The sequence below is a fragment of the Pyrus communis genome, chromosome 6 (assembly GCF_963583255.1).
Source record: "Pyrus communis chromosome 6, drPyrComm1.1, whole genome shotgun sequence".
In the NCBI taxonomy this organism is placed as follows: domain Eukaryota; kingdom Viridiplantae; phylum Streptophyta; class Magnoliopsida; order Rosales; family Rosaceae; genus Pyrus; species Pyrus communis.
In genome coordinates, this window is record NC_084808.1 from 28,981,669 (window position 1) to 29,000,837 (window position 19,169).

General features: G+C 40.6%; 2 protein-coding genes across 2 annotated transcripts; both read right to left on the reverse strand.

The window, feature by feature from the left end:
- Positions 1-656: 656 nt before the first annotated feature.
- LOC137735913 (receptor protein kinase TMK1-like) lies at positions 657-4,481 on the reverse strand. Its single transcript, XM_068475265.1, has 2 exons — positions 2,198-4,481; positions 657-1,643 (listed from the first exon to the last, which is right to left on the reverse strand). The coding sequence occupies exons 1-2, from the start codon at positions 4,479-4,481 to the stop codon at positions 1,105-1,107; spliced, it is 2,823 nt and encodes a 940-aa protein (XP_068331366.1). The 3' UTR covers positions 657-1,104.
- A 2,776-nt stretch (positions 4,482-7,257) lies between these two features.
- Positions 7,258-13,031, reverse strand: LOC137736866 (histidine kinase 4-like). Its single transcript, XM_068476169.1, has 11 exons — positions 11,876-13,031; positions 11,474-11,707; positions 11,189-11,358; positions 10,812-11,030; positions 10,538-10,724; positions 10,404-10,455; positions 10,061-10,290; positions 9,793-9,891; positions 8,976-9,670; positions 8,267-8,776; positions 7,258-8,078 (listed from the first exon to the last, which is right to left on the reverse strand). The coding sequence occupies exons 1-11, from the start codon at positions 12,260-12,262 to the stop codon at positions 7,844-7,846; spliced, it is 3,018 nt and encodes a 1,005-aa protein (XP_068332270.1). The 5' UTR covers positions 12,263-13,031; the 3' UTR covers positions 7,258-7,843.
- Positions 13,032-19,169: the final 6,138 nt, after the last annotated feature.

Here is a 19,169-nt window from a genome sequence, read left to right on the forward strand (position 1 = left end):
GGCAGTTGAGGAGGAGGGAGGGGAGGGAGGGTTGGACACGGTGGCGGTGAAGAGCATCAGAGGTGGAGGAATTTGGGCTCGGTGAAGGTGAGGGGGTCGGGAAGGGAGGGAGAAGATGGGTTCTGCGTTTGTTGGGTTTGTTTGTTTGTTTGTTTTTCTGTTTTTTAAAATAATTTAAATAGGGTAAATATTATTATATTTTAAATGCATAAAAATTATTTTTTTTATCACGTGATAAATATTTGGCAGCCACGTGCATATATGTGATAGTCAAGTCAACATTGAACAGATCAATGGATAACAGATCAATGAATAGAAAATTTAACGAATGTACTATTTTGACTTAAGGTATGAAAGTGAAATGTTTTGAAGATGTTGTAAAGAATTGAAATTGACCCCAAACTTAAGGTATGAAAGTGTAATTTATCTAAAAAATTAATATAAGATATTAGCGTGATTTAGTGATAATGTTTAAAAAAGAGAGAAAATGAGAAAGAGATTAAAAAAAAAAGAATCCTACTCCTTGTCAAACAGTATCTACTCTAGTCCATGTCGGACACGTGTCGCTCATTGCCCTCGTTTTCCATCATCCATTTATTCGATGCCATTCGTGGGCAAAATCCAAGCGAGGCTGAGCTGTTGGTTCATTCATGCATGCTAGTACAAGATAAATAGGATAGCATACACGCCCCTATTACACTCAGTTTGAATAGCTCTCTACGTAAATTAGACTAGTTCACAGGTTTTCTTGGTTCGAGTTCATAGAGGGATGGGTGGACGATAATCGCACCAAGTAGAGGGAAGGAGTTGGTTGCATGGTCCACAATAGTTATGTGTAATTTGTCTCGCCCAATCCTGTATGACATTGACCAAACCAAAAACAACTTTGGGCAAAGTTTTAAACTAGGTTCACGGAGAGGGACAAAATCTTGGAACACATCAAAGACTTAATCGGCCATCTTCATTAACCTCTGAGACTAATTAAACTATCTTAACATAACAAAGTAAACGACAAATGCATCCCCTGTTCACATCAGGATAATAAGCACAGTAACTACAAGCCATTTGAACATTCAATGTAGCTCTGAACTGCTTTCTCCACCTTTACCGTCCATCCGATGATGTAAACGATTCTGCAAATCCAGGTGGCCGAGTAGGTATGCTGGTTTGGGTGTTATCTCCGCTGGGAAACAATGATGAAGACGATGAAGAATCGTCAAGGTTGCTATTGCCCTCAAAAGCCAGCCACTTCTTCAGTGCTTGTGGTAAGGTCATTTCGAGGTCAATTCCATGCATATCATCAGAATCTTCGAGTTCAGATGGTTTCCATTGCTCAACGAGCGACGAAAGCACATTGACTGCATGACCCATGTCAGGCCTCTGGTAGGGCTCCCTTGCACTGCAATGCCCAGCAAGCTCAGCGACAGTGCTAATACTAGCAAGAGTTTCCTCATTGAGATCAATGGTTGGATCAATGACATTCCGGAGTGCATCCTTGTTAATGAGCATTCTACGGAACCATGTAACAAGGTGCAACCTCTCCTCTGGTTGGCTCTCATCAATTGCTTTTCTACCCGTGATCAACTCCATCAAGATCACTCCGAAGCTATACACGTCAACCTTGAGTGTCATACGCCCAGTTGCTGATACATTACAAAATTGTGGTTTTAGTGCCTTGAATTTTTATTAATCGAAAGACTGTAAGCATATATAAGTACTGCAAACCATATGAATTCAGTCAACATGTTAGAGACAACAAATGCTAGGCACAGACACAAGGCATTTCACTCTTTTCTATTTTCTTCACATTCCTTGATTTTGAAAATTATGCATGCCAGAATGTCCGTGGAAAATCAAAGAATTGGAACATAGAATTTTAGTGCGCAAATGATGCGGTTGATCTAATTCAGTCCTACATGTGTTGACTAGCATATGAAAGTCTCATACTGTCAATGCAATATAACTTGATGCCATCATATTTTCACGATAAAGAATATCATTTTCACAGTTGTGTCCCCGTCACTGATTATTCCAGTGGTTTGCACAAAGAACAATCAGTGAGAGATAATCTAATAGTTATCGTAGTTCATTGAACAATGGCATTTGCTGGAATATCTAATCATACATTATAAAGCAAACACCTTTCGCACTTCTAAAATGGAATTTGAAAAGAAGAGTGCGTATAGAAATATTTTACCTGCATACTCTGGAGCCAAATAGCCAAAAGTTCCGGCTAGTCTCGTCTCAATTGAGGCTTTCCCTTCTGGAGCAAGACGAACCAGTCCAAAGTCTGAAACTTTAGCCCGCATATCATCTCCGAGTAAAATGTTCGAAGGTTTAAGATCCCTGTGAATGAAAGTCTGGTTGGCTAAACCGTGGAGATACTCAACCCCTCTTGCAACATCCAAGGCAATGGTCAGCCTTCTAGTCCATTCAAGTGGCTTCAGACCTTCCTCTATCCAGTTGAACAAGTATCTACTAAGAGTCCCTTGAGGCATGTATTCATAAACAAGAAGCCTCTCGTTTCCTTCCAAACAATAGCCAAGAAGTCCAACCAAGTGGCGGTGTCGGACCTTAGTAAGAACTGCAATCTCAGACTTGAACTCATTTAGACCCTTCTCCGCCACCACTCCAGATTCCATCCTCTTCACTGCAATCTTTGTCCCATCATGCAACTCCCCTTTGTACACAGTTCCGAAACCACCTTTTCCTAATACATTATTTTCACTGAAATTATTGGTCACATTTCTCAAAACTTGGATTGAAATGACCATACTTCCCGCCTCAACCACATGAATGTCATTAGGTCCACTACTTGCCGGACTCTTATAGGACTCATTTCCACTGCAATTAACACCAGAGCTAGCAACCGAGATCTTGACTGCATTTTGATCTCCAGAATGACGAGGACGAATAACCAATGCGTTTGGACTTTGCACTCTGCCAGAATGCTTTCTCTTAAGTAGACAAAAAGCAACAAACCCAACTACAACCAATCCGCCAACACTGCCGATGACAGCCCCAACAACCACCCCAGTCATAGATTTTTTACCTTCACCTGAGTGCGAACCAGGCGGTGAATTAGGAGGTCTCGCAGGCAAAGGGGGACCATCCTTAACAATACGAGGGTTCCCACCTGTTTTCACTTGCACAGTATCATTAAACTTGGGTACTTGACCATCAAGTTGATTGTTACTAACATCTATTTCTTGAAGGTTGGGCAGTTGCGTAAGTTCCTGTGGTATAGTACCCGTGAGATTATTATTGTCAAGTCTCAATGTTTGCAAGAAGGTAATCAGAGAATAATTTGTAGAGATCGTACCCCTCAGACCCAGCCTCCGAAAGATGACAACGGTAATGTTTCCTCCATGACACACAATTCCCTTCCAGTTATTACAAGGATCATTCCCTTTCCAACTCTCTGCAAAAACAGTAGGATAACCCATGTCTTTGACGACCGAAAGCAAAATATTGACACGAGCATCGCAATCAACACCCGGCTTATCACTGCAAAAACTATTTTGCGATGTCATATCCACCTGAATCCCATCGCCAAACTTGGGCATTGGTCCTTGAAGCAGATTGTTGGTCAAATTAACAGAAGTAAGGGATTTAAGATTCAACAAAGACGCCGGAACAACGCCGGTGAGCTTGTTATCCCTCAAACTCAGAGTGGTCAAGCTACCTAATTTCAACAAGTCCGGTATTGGACCGGTGAAAAAATTACCATGTAACCAAACTTCACGCAGAGAAGTCATGTTCTGTAACACATCAATAGTACCATTAAGCCTATTGGTGCCCTGTTGGCCGTTCAACCAGAGGGACTGAATACTCGAACTCGAAAAACTAGCAGGCAATTCGCCTTCAAGGTAATTGAAAGCCAAATGCAGTTCAGTCAAACCTGGGAAATTGGAACCGGTGAAGATATCGGGGATTCTTCCGGTGATGTTGGTCTCGGTTGTGGAGAATTCCCTCAGCGCTGTGGCGTCTTTGAGAGTGTCCGGAATCTGCCACGCCGTGAAGGGGTTGTGGTCGATGTTGATGCTGTCAAGAGAGGTGAGTCCGGTGAAGAAATCGGAAGGGAAGGACGAGAAGTTGTTGTCGTGGGCGAGGAGGACCTGAAGCGGTTGCAGCCCGGAGAGGCTCGGAAAAGGTCCCGTGAGTTGGTTGTTCTGAACCTCGAGTTGCTGCAAATTTGAAAGCTTTTGAATTTCCGGCGGAAGCGTGCCGGTGAGTTTCTGATTACCCAATTGGATTTTGAAAACCTTGCCGTCCTTGGTGCAACTGACTTGTCCCCAGTTGCAGTAATCGGTGCCGGACCACCCGAGACTGTTGGGGCCGATGCTTTTGCTGAGTGCTTCCATGGCCGCTCCGTCGTCGCCGCCGGGGGACTGGGAGTGTGCTGATGGTGAGTAGAGCGAAAAGAACAAAAGCAGCACACCAGGGAAACAACCCCAGAAACCCAGATGGGGGTCCTTCATCTTTCCCGGGAAAATCAGCCCAAAAGTGTAGAGAAAATGAAAAAGGCAGAGGCTTTAACAGAGAAAGAAACGCAGAATAATGCAGGAATAATGGGCGGAGGAAGTGGGCGGAGAATCTGAGAATTGGGCGGAAAATAGGAAGAAGAAAAAGGTGAACGTTTTGAATGATAATTTGATTTACGTGGGAATTTATCTCTCTCTCTCTTTCTGTTTTCGATTTAAAAAATTAAAGGGAATAAATGGAAAAGGAAAGAGAAGTATTGGTCGGCTTTTGTTACAAATTTCTTGCTTTCGTTTCAAGTAATGTTATTCGTATCATATTTTTATATTATATTTTCATATCATCTTAGATAGTATTTGATGTAGATAACCACAACATTTGAATTAATTAGATTTTTAAATTTACTTCATTATTTAATAAACTAATAATTAAGCAAAACTAGTTAATTAAATGATGATTATGGTATACGATGAGTCTTTCTCCTTTCTTTCCTTGGGTTTTGCAAATTTTTCAAATGATGTGGTTGTCCACATTAAATGTCACCTAAGATGGTATAGAAATATGATATGAACAACATTACTTTTTGATTTTATACTGCACGTATTGCCTGTTTGGAGTTCTCGTATAGTGGACAATCGATATGAGCTTTGCTGTCTTCCATCTCACTATTTGTTTGGTATTATTCCATCTCAATTTTCTGATACGCACAATAATTTATATGACATGAGTACATCGTTGTCGTTTTATTTTGTGCTAATATACAATGGTATGTGTTAGTTTTTAAGTTTGTGATGTTGTATGATTGACACAAATCAAGTGACGGTGTATTTGTGTTAGTAAACTATTATTTTGTATAGGTATGGCGAGTTGGTTGAGTAGTGTCAATTTCATTTTTTGTCAATGTTCATTTTTACTTCTCGTGAATTTAAATAGTTTAAAATATCGTGTTGTTCAGAAATACGATCATGATTTGTGATCTGCAAGAGTAATGTTATTTGGAATTAAATCCTAGTGGATTTGTTAATTGACAAATACGTGGTGTGAATGATATCAAAGTAAAATAAGGATGATTTGGATTTTGGAGTAAATAATTGTGCCATTTTTTTGGCCTTTTCTATCTGTAATCTTTGTATTTGTGTACCGAGTACGGATCAACCCTTTTATGAGAAATCGGCATTAAACGGGGACTGAAATTTCTAATTACCTTAATTAATTTCCTTAATGCTGAACAAGTTTCTTAATAATTATTTTTAATTCATGGAGGGTCAACTCTTGGACGACCCAAAGATTAAAATAAGAAGGTCCATTGGGCCCAAATCTCCAAATGATCTTTTGCATGGCCTCCATTGGACACTACTGACAGAAGGTAGAATTTTTTTTTTTTTTTAATTTCCCCCTTCAATTTTTTTTTACTATTTTTTGCACAAAGATTCAACCTTCCAAATTTCAAGCGCTAGAAGAAAAATAATATAGCAATTTGCAGCAAATTCATTTGTTCAATATTATTCGTCCATATCTGGTTCATAATCCAGCAATTTTGGTAAATCATGTAACATTATAGCTAATGCTATAATTTGTAGATTTTTCATGTTGAAAAATGAAAAGTTAAAAAAAATTTCAATAATTTGTAAGGAGTTAGATTACTCTTCTTATTGTCAATTGATTTTAAGGTAGAATTTTAAATACTTTTAAGGTGTTACAATTTACAACAGATTTTCAACATTACAAATAGAGCCTCAGGGCCTCTACTATATATGCCTTGATGCCTGATATTTTCAACATTACAAAAAAAAAAAAAAAAACAACAAAGCTAATTGGGTACGTTGCTCCAATGATCAATAAATTATCTAAAGTGAACATACTCAAATAAACAACTCAAGTAAACCTCTACACGACTATCACAAACGCAACGAAAATAAATTTGTCACATGAATAATTGACGCAATAAATTCGTATCTACAACTATAACTAGTCTATCGCCGAATAAAGAGGCCATACAGAAAAAAGACTACATAAAATCATCATTGAGATGCTAGACCGCTAGCATCGTCGCTCGAGTGCGAAGACCCTATCTAACCATTGGAATATCGCGACAACATTCGGTTGTGTCGGGTCGGGTGCATAAACGACTTTGTGATAGAGATGTATTTGTATTTTGGTCAAGTAGATGGCGTTCAACAAGACAACGTCGAATGCTTCTGTTGTGTGGACCATCCAAAGGTGGGACATTGGTGAAACACATAGCATGGGTCCTACTTTTGTTCCCTTTCGCCACTTGGCACCATACAGAAATTGATATTCTGGTAAAAGCCAATATTATATATTTATTTATTATAATATAACGCTAATACTTGAAGTCTGTTGAAAACTTCAACTTGGCAAATCTTACATATAAATTGTGTGTACGCCACATAAAATATTTGCGTTGGTTTTTCCAATTGAAAACACTATATATTGAATTGCCAAACTTAGAAAATCACTCAACCCCATTTAACCCAAATGATTGCTCATGCGTGTCTATTCTGGTTGACGTGAACCTAGTTCAATCGGCTTGAGTAGTGTGTATCATGCTCTTCCTTATAGGTTAAATATTTACGACATAGAGATCAGATGTCGATGACATACTAAACATTGACAATTTAACAATTTGAGATTTTAAAATTTAATTATTTCAGATATTTTCTCTAATTAAATCATTCAAGAGAATCTTTGAGAGGGTGTCGGCATAAGCCCAATTGAAATTCTTACAAGCCCTCAAGTCCAAAATAATGAAAAGTCTATATGCCCAATGAGAAATCCTGCAGCAATGCAGTGCCTTCAAAAACACCAAAACAGAAGAAAAAAAACAAGGACGCGGCCAGCGTACATGCATTTACTTAACTCATTTACCATCTAACAATCTAATATGATCGAACATGATATTCTCTCTTTCTGATTACATATCTGAGCGCTAGACGGTGAATATATTAAGTAAATGCATGTGTACCGCTGCCGGACCCGAAAAACAAAGGCGTTTTTGAAACCTCTTTCCTCATAAGAAAGATTCAAACAAGGCATACAAAATTATAACATTTACACATTTTGCTCCTCCCCCTTTTCTAAGGATCACCCTACTATACATACAAAGTGGGATATGGAGGTTTGCATTAGTATACATGTACGTGGATACCGAATCAGAGTTAAAAATTTGGTTAGAAATGATTCCTCGAACCTGCATTCAAGCCATTAAGAATCATGAAAGTTCTAGGACCAACTCTCAGCGTTCTCTCCGGGAATATCAAAAAATTGCTTGTAACATCCGACCAACGAAGATGTCTACAGGTTTTGGGTTTGAAGATTCTTGTTATGAGTCACTGCTTGTTTAAGTTTTGAAGAACTTGGCCACTGCTTGATAGAGATTCTCTTCCTCGAAGGGCTTTGAGACGTACCCATCCATCCCACACTTCAGGCACTCATCATAGGTGGCATGAATAACATCCGCCGTCATAGCTAATACAGGCAAATGCCAGTCACCCTTACTTGTTAGTCCTTCAAATCCTCCAATCTCAACATTTGCCTTGCTCTCCATCTGCCGGATTCTGCGAGTTGCCTCAAACCTGCAATCAAAAGTCGCATTTATAAATAACAATTCCAATTTGGTCAAGCACAATGGCTAGCCAATGCGTTTCTCACTTCCTAAGAAAGAGTTTGAGAGACTTTTGCTAAAAAAACATAACGAACGGGAAAGCATCAAAATAAGGGCATTTCGAATCTAGAATGTAATAACTGAAACACCGAAACATACCCATCCATTTCAGGCATTTGAATATCCATGAAGCAAGCATCAAAATTGTGCGGTAATTGAAGCAACGCCAATGCAGCTTTGCCACTATCAACACACTCTACATTAGCTCCAAACTTCTTTAGTGCACCTGCAGCAACTCTCCTGTTTACCAAATTGTCATCAACCACCAAAATATTCTTCCCACAGAGCAGACTTTGGAGAACGTTAGATCCATGCAGCACCACTCTCCCTGGTTGCCCCTTCTTTCCTATGCCCAGGACCTCTTGAAGACACGCAGCCACCATACTAGCCCTCAAAGGTTTCATGATTACAGTATCCGCAAAACCTGCTGCCCTTACATTATCAGATTCAGCTTGACTAAGATTTTTGGTTGCAAGAAGAATCATTTTTGGCAGCTTAAACGCATGACCGTTCTGTTTCCAGTCCAATTTCTGCGCATTAAGATCATGTTCTTCACCAGAAATCCATGAATCCTTCTCAACTAGAACTATATCTGGCTGGATAGTATTCCTGTCATATATAACGAAGTAGTTCAATTCAGCTAATCACATCCTACTTATTTCTAAGTCTACCCTTTTTTTGGTTTTCCAGTCCACCTTTTCATTGGCAGTTAATAAAGATAACATTGAATCGTCATATTGTTTTAGTTTTAGTGCAGTAAATATTGAACCCCTTAAAAACTTTAAAGACATAGCAAGAGTAAACGTACCCGGATGCCACAGAACCATTTCTTCCACATGAAGCAACGGCCATCTTGATGCTGCTCGCAACTTCCACAAGGATTCCAAGTCTCTTCAAGTGGTATTTGGTTACAGCAGCTCTCACAAGTTTTCTATCAACTACTATTGCTCGCAATCCTCTCAAACTAGAAGGTAGATCCTCAGGATTAGGTTTTTTCATGTCACTAAATGCGTTTTTCTTGCACCTCCTAAAATTAGCTGTGAAAGAAAATGTACTTCCAACATGTGGTCGACTTACGAATTTTATCTGACCACCCATCAGTTCAACCAGACACTTACTGATACTCAAGCCAATACCAGTTCCTCCATAATGTCTAGAAGTTGAACTGTCTGCCTGCATGAAGGGCATAAAAACACGTTCCTGCGCACCTACTGGTATACCAATCCCCGTATCCTCCACAGAAACCATCAACGTGACCTTCTCAGAAGCTTCATCAACATCAGCTCTGTATTCTTCATCAGATACCAGATGCTTAAACATATCCCAACTATTCCAGTCATTAGCTGCTTCACACCCACTTAAAGTTTTAAACTGATGGCCATCGGATGTCAGCACACCTTCATCTGGTCCTCCATTCAAGTAAGTCTCTGACTTCCCATTTATCATCACCTTTGAGGGCTCAGCTAGATGGACTTTGACAAATATATGTCCTCGTTCAGTGAACTGCCAAATGTATAGCACAAACGTAAGTTTTCTATGATCACTAACCTGAGCAGGACAAACCGAAGATTTTATTGAATCCTATTACTGCCTGTTGCTAATAAAGAATGAAAACTTCCACTTACTTTAATAGAGTTACCCACTAGATTTGTAATTATCTGTCTGAATCTCCCTGGATCTCCCATAAAAATTTCTGGGACTTTACCGGAAACAAATACTGCCAGCTTCACATCCCAAATTTAAATCGGAATTAGGAGATTTGCAGATGTAACATGATACTATTAGTTATGACAGTTCAAATTCACAATTTAAGAAGTATCACCATCACCACCACACAATTTAAGAACTACAAAAACATTGCAGTAACTCTGAGCTGAAGTCATTGAGGCTTACCTCTATACCCTTATTTCTAGTTTTTTCAGAAAATAAAGACAGGACATCATCTAGTATGGATCGAATACCAAATGGAACTTCTTCCAGCTCTAACTTGCCAGCGTCAATCTTTGCACGGTCAAGCACCTCGTTAATTAATGTTATCAACGCCTTTCCACAAGCTTGAGCAGTTCGAGCATAATCCATCTGGGTCGAACTTAAAGCTGTATCTAAAAGCAAGGCAAGCATTCCTGCAATCATAGAAAAATAAAGATTGTACCTCCTACAAGAGTGCATTTTCGGACTGATAAATAATGTAATTCTGAAAATAAAATCTTAAAAATAGGGAGATCTGTTAGCATACCTAGGATTCCGTTCATGGGCGTTCTTATTTCATGAGAAACAGTAGCAAGAAACTTGCACAAAAAAAGAAGGCAACATATCAAAAAACATGCCATTGAGGAATGAGCAATGTTTGGGGAATGTTGAAAACAGTACCTGGGACTTGGCAACATCAGCAGCTTCTGCTCGAACTTTTAGTTCCTCCATTTCACGGAAATCATCCTCAACCTTAACAATGTGCATTGCTGCTCCATATAAGATATAGCCAACCAATAAACCAATCACAAAGAACAAGAATGCAGTGTTAACCGCTGTCCATGACGTAGGTGCCGTCTGATGATATCTGCTCAAGAAACCAAGTATGTGTTTTAGCACGACATAACCACTCAATTATTCCTTGTATCATTAGTTATTGAATGGTTGCCCTTACCTACATATCATCTGATGCCTTCGGAATGGATCTCCAAAATCCAGCTTGCTTTCATGCAGAAGAGATGTGTCACCATCTTGATATTGGTGACCATACATGATTAGGGGATCAGAAGTGTTTGTAACATCATACACATAAACCTGAATGACTTGATTCCCAGCAAGTTGTCCAAGCAAATTCTCCACTAGGGACTCAACATCAAAGGCACCACCAAGGTACCTGCATTTTATACAGAATCAAATGCACCACCCCATAGGTTGCTAACTTCTGTGGCAGATGCACATGGAACCAGTGAAAGTATATGCAGGTAATAACAACAGCATGCAAAAAGCATCTGAAGAGCGTTTTCATAGTTCTATAGTTGTATGCCGACTTACCCAACGGCCGCCTGGATGCGCTGCTCCACAGTTGGGTTTGGAGGGAGCTTCGATTTGTAAACGGGGAAAGTCAATACAACACCAAGATGATGAGAACCCAGCAGCCTAAATGGACTTGTTAGAACAGCTTTTCCAGTAGCTCTGGCCCTCAAAATGTTTTCTCTGTCCTCCTGCATCATGTAGTGGAAAAATTATAGGTTAAACGAAACGCCTAACGAATGCTCCAATTAATGCCATGGAGTTCAACAAGATAAGCAAAGTGAAAGTAAACAATCCTTTCATTACCTCCCCAGACATCATATCAAGTGACTCGATGTAAGAGACGGTTTCCTGGGAAAAAATTACAGGCGCATACTCATCTCGGATGGGCGATGGTTCCCTCTCCATCGTCTTTATTGTCCAACCATGTTGGTTTTCAAACTTTTCCCTATCCGAATCAAGCACTCTTTGTGCATAAGCCACCCCACTTAAAAGAGGCCTCTCGAAGGCGGTTCTGGCAGTGTATTCAGCAAATGTTTCCTGCATTTTCCCCAAAAAAACAAAACCCAAATGACAAACCAGCATTACCACATTCAACCATCATAAAAATAGAGAAACTACTTGTCTTATATCAACCAAATTGTACAATTAGTAAAAGATATTATAGCAAAAAAAGGGTTTTGATCAAAATTAAAGAATAAAACATACCTGATCAATTGCTGAAGGGTTCTTGTAGTAATGGAAGGTGGAAACAAGGATTGCAAGGGCATGCACATGATTAACACTAACACTGAACTGATCCTGCAGCATTCTTGCCCTCTGATCACACATGCTACCAAGAAGTTCTACCCTTCTCACTTTGTTATCAGCATCCATGTATCTGTAGGTTAACCAGCCCAAGAGAAGCATCACACCAACCCAAAGAAGGAAAAGTTTTGGGAACCAAGCCCTGAGAGCCTGCACAAAGGTGTAGCCTTTTTTGGCCCCCAGTTGCTCATTCAACCTCACAGCCACCGAGTGGTGGCTCTTCATCTTCCCAGCCATCAGCATTAAACCAATTTCTTTGATTTTCCTTCTTGTTTCCTCTTTACCCATCTCATATCTTATCTGAAACAAAGGAACCCACTTTCTTAAAAGTGCTTATTTTTCACACTTTTTTTCCGAAAGCATAAGCAAAATATGAGCAAATAAATATCTCCTCCGTGGGGTGTGGACTTTCTTCTCCCCTCTCTCACTGAAACCCCATTGTACTATTGCAAAAAGTAGAGAGAGAGAGAGAGAGAGAGAGAGAGAGACCCAGAGCTCGAAAAGAAGAATTATTTCTCAATTCAGACACAGCATGGTTCTCAAAAGATGGGGAAATGAAAATAAAGCTCAAATTCCAAAGTAGTCTATTTCTCTCACTCACTCTCTCTCTCCCTAGAAAATGGTCTGTCTCAGGCTGTGAATGCTAAACAAATTTTTTCAAGGAATAAAAAAACACAGAGAGCTCCAATCATGCCATCTCAAAGCGTGAAGCTTAGTTAGAGGCATCCAGACAAAGTAGAAGCACGTTCACTGTTTTGCCTCCATATAATAATCAAAAACACACACAGCTAAGCTCAGCACACAACACAGAAATGCACACCAACGAGAGTTTCAGAGAGAGAAAGATGGAGAGTTGTAGAGAGAGAAACAAAAGAAATAAAGAAATGGGGTTGCTGAAAGAAACGATCTTTACCTCTACAATTATACAAAGATGGTGGATTGATGCAGTACAATGAATGTATAGTAGAAAAGGAGTTTTGGGTCGTCCTGATCTGAGGATTTTTTTTCATTATTTATGATAGTGTGTTTTTTTAACTTTAACGAAAAGTTTTTTGTAAAACTTAAAAGTTTTTAAATTATTTTTTTCTTTTCAGTGTGAAATAGTAATTTTTATGGCTTTTTATACTCTGTTTTTTAAAGCAAGCAAACTGAATCGATTTTTTTGGATTTTCAGAGATACGCTCGTCTCCCTTTCTCTACCATCCCACTTTATAAACTAATTTCTCTCTCTCTCTCTCCTGTGTCTACTTTCTTATAATATTGCATTTTGCACTACTCTCCCTCTCTCTCTTCCCTATGTTCTCTTTCTGTTGTTTGCTTTGCTAATTTTTTAAAATGAAAAAATATGGTTCAACCATATGAATTCAACTGAGAAATTATCAGGGGTCTGATGATCCTGACCCTTTAGGAAGGAAACACCCTACATGGGTTTTACCTTTTTTTGGTGCTTTTAAGTTAGGGCTGATTTGCTACTGTTGTGATATAAAAAAAATATGATTTCTGTTGTGTTGTGAAAATAAGTTATTTTTACTGTTTTATGTTTTCAACTTTTTTTCATTCAAAATTGTGAAAAGATGTTTTTAAATATTTACTAAACATATTTTTTAGCTCAACTTTTTTTATACCTATTTTTTATAAAAGTACATCAGTACCAACCCAGCACCTGAGTCCCGGTTTGATGATCCTGACCCTTTAGGAAGGAAACACCCCAAATGGGTTTTACCTTTTTTTGGTGCTTTTAAGTTTTAACCAGTGAAAAAGGGATGGATTAAGTAATGATTTGGTACTGAAATACTTTTATAAAAAGTGTGTATCAAAAAAGATGAGCTTAAAAAGATGTTTAGTAAACACTTAAAAAAAAAAGCTAAAAACATGAAGCAGCAAAAATGAGTATATTCTTACAGCATAGCAAAAGTAATTTTTTTTCAAAGTACAACAATATCAAACCAGCCCTAAAGACTCTCAATGGAAACATAATTGCCCATTTAAACATCAGAAACAGTCTGATATGATGTCTGCCTTTTCTAGTTTTCTTTTAATTTCTTGTGTGAGTGTTAAATCATCCTATAAATATTTGGACACCTTAACTACAACTAAATTGTGATTCTCAAAGAGTGATTTCTGCGGTCTGTTTTTCTTTTATTTACTTGGTCGTATTATTGTTTATTTTTAACATTTAAATTGAATAAATTAAAAAAAATCAGATGACGGAAATAATACTTGGCCGTATTATTGTTTCTTCAAATTGGTCAGTTTTGTTATTCTTTCCAGACGTGTGCGATGTGTTATGGGATTAATCCAACCAATTGGGCAGATGGAAGTCCAAAAATCGCAATCACAAATCTTTGGGAAAATGACATTACGACAAGCCCCGGATCTCATTCCCTGTAAATTACATAAAGCCCCGAACTTCTAAACTGAATTCCGAAAATACCCCACCGGTTTGAGGCAGATTTGGCTTGGATAAGAAAATTTGGCCGGCGGGTACTGGAAGATGAGTATCCATCACGTTAGAGCATCTCCAACAATACTCGTTAAATGATCCAAATATTAATTTAGCTAAATAATTTAATTGTTAATTTGGCTATCCACCAGTTTCAAGGTTAATTTGTTACGGTCCCCCGAGGATGGCAAATTGGCAACCTCCACAAGGAGCCCCTAGCTACTTTAGTATTATTTTTTTTTTTCTAAACTTAACAACCCAAGGCCTTTTTGACACACTCCGACCGAGATCGGAGCGTGCTGGCCGTCGCACAAAGGTGACGTAGCCATGTGCACGTGCGGAAGCTAGTAAGTAGTAATATAAAAGTACGAATAATTAAAAACTAGCATACAAGTACTAAAATGAGTGCTAGTTAGTGCGATACAAATTCAGAGCAGGTCTATAGCAGTCCAAATAAAACGACAACAATAGTACGCCCGAAGGCGACCCTACGATGTGGAGTGTCTGTCAGAACGCCGAAAAGCTCACAAGGGAAACCACCGCAACGGCTAAGCAACTAGAACCTGGAGGGGCGCAAAACAAAAGCGTGAGTGGGCAAAAACAATTCTTTCTAAAACCATTTACAAAATACTTTCTAACCCCTCGCCGTAAAACCTGTATACTTCCCAGAAAATAAACATATATACGTATGTGTAAACATGCAAAACATGCTCAAGGGTATACCAATCATGCTCAAAATATGCCATGCCACAATCTCAAAGTGATATGCAAGTGCCCAGGTATAACCATATCAATATCATGTAATCCGGCAGCCGGAGTCACCTAACGTGACCTGTACGGCTGCATCTAGAGCTCAAATCTCAATCTCAATATCTAAACCTGCCCACGAGTCGGAACCACCTAAAGTGGTCTGTACGACAAGCCTGGGTGTAACATATATATACGCTCTAGTGCTACGATCACGTGAAGGCTGTGCGAATAATCGCGGGTCACCTACGAGTCGGAACCACCTATTGTGGTCTGTACGACAGGCCTATGCACCTAGCTTGGATCCAAGCTGAGTGTATGGTGCGGGAGGTGAACAACACGTGAAGGACTGTGCCCTACTCTGGGCGGGAGCACTAACACCGGGGGTGCAGGTTATGAGCTCTCTAAGCATCTTTAACCACTAATTAATGCAATCGTTAATTAACGCTTACCTGGCACTTACCTATGCCTCCACAGCACCCACATATAAATATGTATATGCATGCCACTACTAATAAATGTGATGATGCATAAACGATAATAATAATATGCATGGCATAAGGCAAATAACCCTTTTTAAATCAATTTCTGGGAATATAAATGTATATAGGTATATACGGAAAACAAAAGCCCACTCACTGGTATGTAGAAGGGTCGTAGCCCCCCTGCCTCGCGTGTGCACGCTCGTCCTCTGGGTACGTGTCACCTAAATGCGAAACAACTATAAAAACGTTAACTTTAAAGCACATAACCCGTTTCTCGTAATAACTTCTCATACATTGCTCAAAATGGACAAATGAATATACCCACGTGCTCTACACAACCTCAGGGTCACAACCATATTTTTAGAAAAAATTTTGGACCCCGCACGCGCCCCCACGCGCCAGCACAGGCACGGACCTACGCGCCCCCCACGCGCGGCCACGTGCCAGGCACACTGACGGTGTCAACAGACGCCGTCAGGAATATTCCGTTAAACTGACGGAATATTCCGTCAAATCTAACCGGATACCGTCACTGCCGTTAGGAATATTCCGTCAAACTTGACGGAATATTCCCCTTTCTTCTCCGGCCTACCCTCGCCGGACTCCGGTCGCCGGAAACTGGGAAAAACTTTAAACTAACTATTCTCCTTCGTTTCTCAACCGTTTTCTATGATTCTTGGACCAAAAGAAAGCCCTAAACTAGTAGAATCACGATGGACCACTTTTAAAGGCTAAAAGTTACGCGATCATACCTGTCTCAAAACTCAAAAACCGGCCAACTTCGAACTAGGCCTTCCCGACGTCCAAATTCGTCCAACGAGCTACTCCGACGCTCCTTAGGACCTCACCAACACACCTACAAGCTTCAAATGTCCAAAAACTAAGTAAATTAATGTTGCATGAACAGTGCTCAAAACGGACCTCGCGATATCGACGTGAAAACGTCGAAGTTCTTACCTGAAAATGCTATGGTCGTGCTCCCCTTGTCCTCACGAGTTGAATGGTGTCCTTGGTTTCCTCGATCCGTGATGGTTTGGGTGGTTTTGGTGTTTGTCCGTACGTATGGTGATAACGGGAAGGAAGAGAGAGGCACGGGGGAGAGAGACAGAGGGAGGGGAAGAGTGGCTGTGTGTGTGAGTGTGTGTGTGTGTGGTCCAACACATGCCACACCACACAAAACAACCCACAACGTGAAAAAACAACCTAAGGGCAAAAAGGTAATTTCACACGTGCGTTTAATAATCCCGGGACGGGATGTCACAACCTTCCCACCTTAATAGAATTTCGTCCCGAAATTCAAAACAACAACGCAGCAACCCCCTAGTAGTCAAAGAACAATCGAGGGTACAAATCCCTCATCCGATTCTCTGTCTCCCACGTAGCTTCTTCGACTGAATGGTTCCTCCACAAAACCTTCACCAAATTCACTGTCTTGTTCCTCAAAACCTTCTCTTTCCAATCAATGATCGTCACCGGTTCCTCATCGTACGTCAAATCTGGGTTAATCTCAAGCGGTTGAGGAGGTATCACGTGAGATGGATCAGCAACATAGTGTCGGAGCATAGACACGTGAAAAACATTATGCACTCTAGCCAACTCCGGGGGCAACTCCAACCTGTAAGCTACCTCGCCAACTCGTTCTGTGACCACGTATGGTCCGATGTACCTGGGACTCAACTTCCCTTTCTTTCCGAACCGCACAACACCTCTCCACGGTGAAAGCTTTAGAAATACCCAATCTCCGACCTCATATGTTCTGTCCGTAGCACGCCGATCCGCTAGACTCTTCTGCCTGTCCTGAGCTGCTTTCAGGTTAGACTTAATCACCTGAACATTCTGAGTAGTCTCCTCGACAATCTCTGGACCCACTAAAACTCTTTCGCCAACCTCTGACCAACACAACGGTGTGCGACAAGCTCTACCATACAAGGCCTCAAATGGCGCCATGCCAATGCTCGAATGAAAACTGTTGTTGTAAGCAAATTCCATCAAATCCAATCTTTGGTGCCAAGCGTCACCAAACTGCAACACCGAAGCTCGCAGCATATCCTCCAAGGTCTGAATAGTTCTCTCTGACTGCCCGTCGGTCTGTGGATGATATGCCGTACTATAAAGTAATCTCGTGCCCAAAGCTTCCTGGAAAGCTACCCAAAACTTCGATGTGAATCGTGGATCACGATCCGAGACAATACTCACTGGAACACCGTGGTACTTTACAACCTTCGAAATGAACAACTCCGCTAAACGGCTCAGAGAATACTTCTCTCTCACAGGAATAAAATGAGCCGACTTAGTGAGTCGATCGACGATCACCCAAATGCCGTCAAAGCCATTATGTGTACGCGGGAGCTTGTACACAAAATCCATGGTGATATTTTCCCATTTCCACTCTGGAACGGGAAGCGGCTGCAACAACCCAAACGGCTTCTTCCTTTCTGCTTTAACTTGCTGACAAACAGCACACCTGCTCACATACTCGGCTATCTCCCTCTTCATACCCGGCCAATAATAAAACGGTCGAATGGTATGATACATTTTAGTAGCTCCTGGGTGCATGGCATAAGCCGAGATATGTGCTTCATCGAGAATTTCTTTCTTCAACTCCACACTCTTAGGCACGAACATTCTACCTTCTAGCATCAACATGACATCCGAATCCCGAACTCTGAGGTCTCGCCTCCTTCCTTGCTCTCGAGCTTGAATAAGTTCTTGAGTCTCCTGATCAGTTACTTGGGCTTCAAGTACCCGATCAACAAGTATCGGCCTAACTTGGAAATTAGCAAGTAATGCCACATCTCGATCTTCGGCTTCTAGCCTTACCCCCGTAGTACGCAAGTCCACCAAAAGAGGAGCACGACTAGCGTACAACGCATTAATACGGCCCTGTGACTTCCTGCTAAGTGCATCAGCCACTACGTTCGCACGACCAGGATGATAATCAATCGTGCAATCGTAATCGCTGAGCAACTCCAACCACCTCCGCTGACGAAGATTGAGTTCCTTCTGAGTAAAGAGATACTGGAGACTCTTGTGATCCGTAAAGATCCTGCACTTTTCTCCGTAAAGATAGTGCCTCCACAACTTTAACGCAAAAATGATAGCAGCCAACTCCAAATCATGTGTAGGGTAATTCCTCTCATGAGGTTTCAACTGCCGCGAAGCATAAGCAATCACCCTACCATGCTGCATCAATACACATCCCAAACCATTCAAGGAAGCATCGCTGTAAACCTCGAAATCACCACTATCGTCTGGGAGTGCCAAAACGGGTGCATGAGTGAGATAATGCTTCAACCGTTGGAAACTCTGCTCACACTTATCATCCCACTCGAATTTGACATCCTTCCTCGTTAACCTCGTCAGTGGTAAGGCAATCACCGAAAAATCCTTAACGAATCTCCGATAATACCCTGCCAAACCAAGGAAACTTCTCACCTCGGTGACGGTTCTCGGTTGCTCCCAACTCTCTACCGCTGCAACCTTCTGAGGGTCAACCAAAATACCCTGAGCAGAAATGACG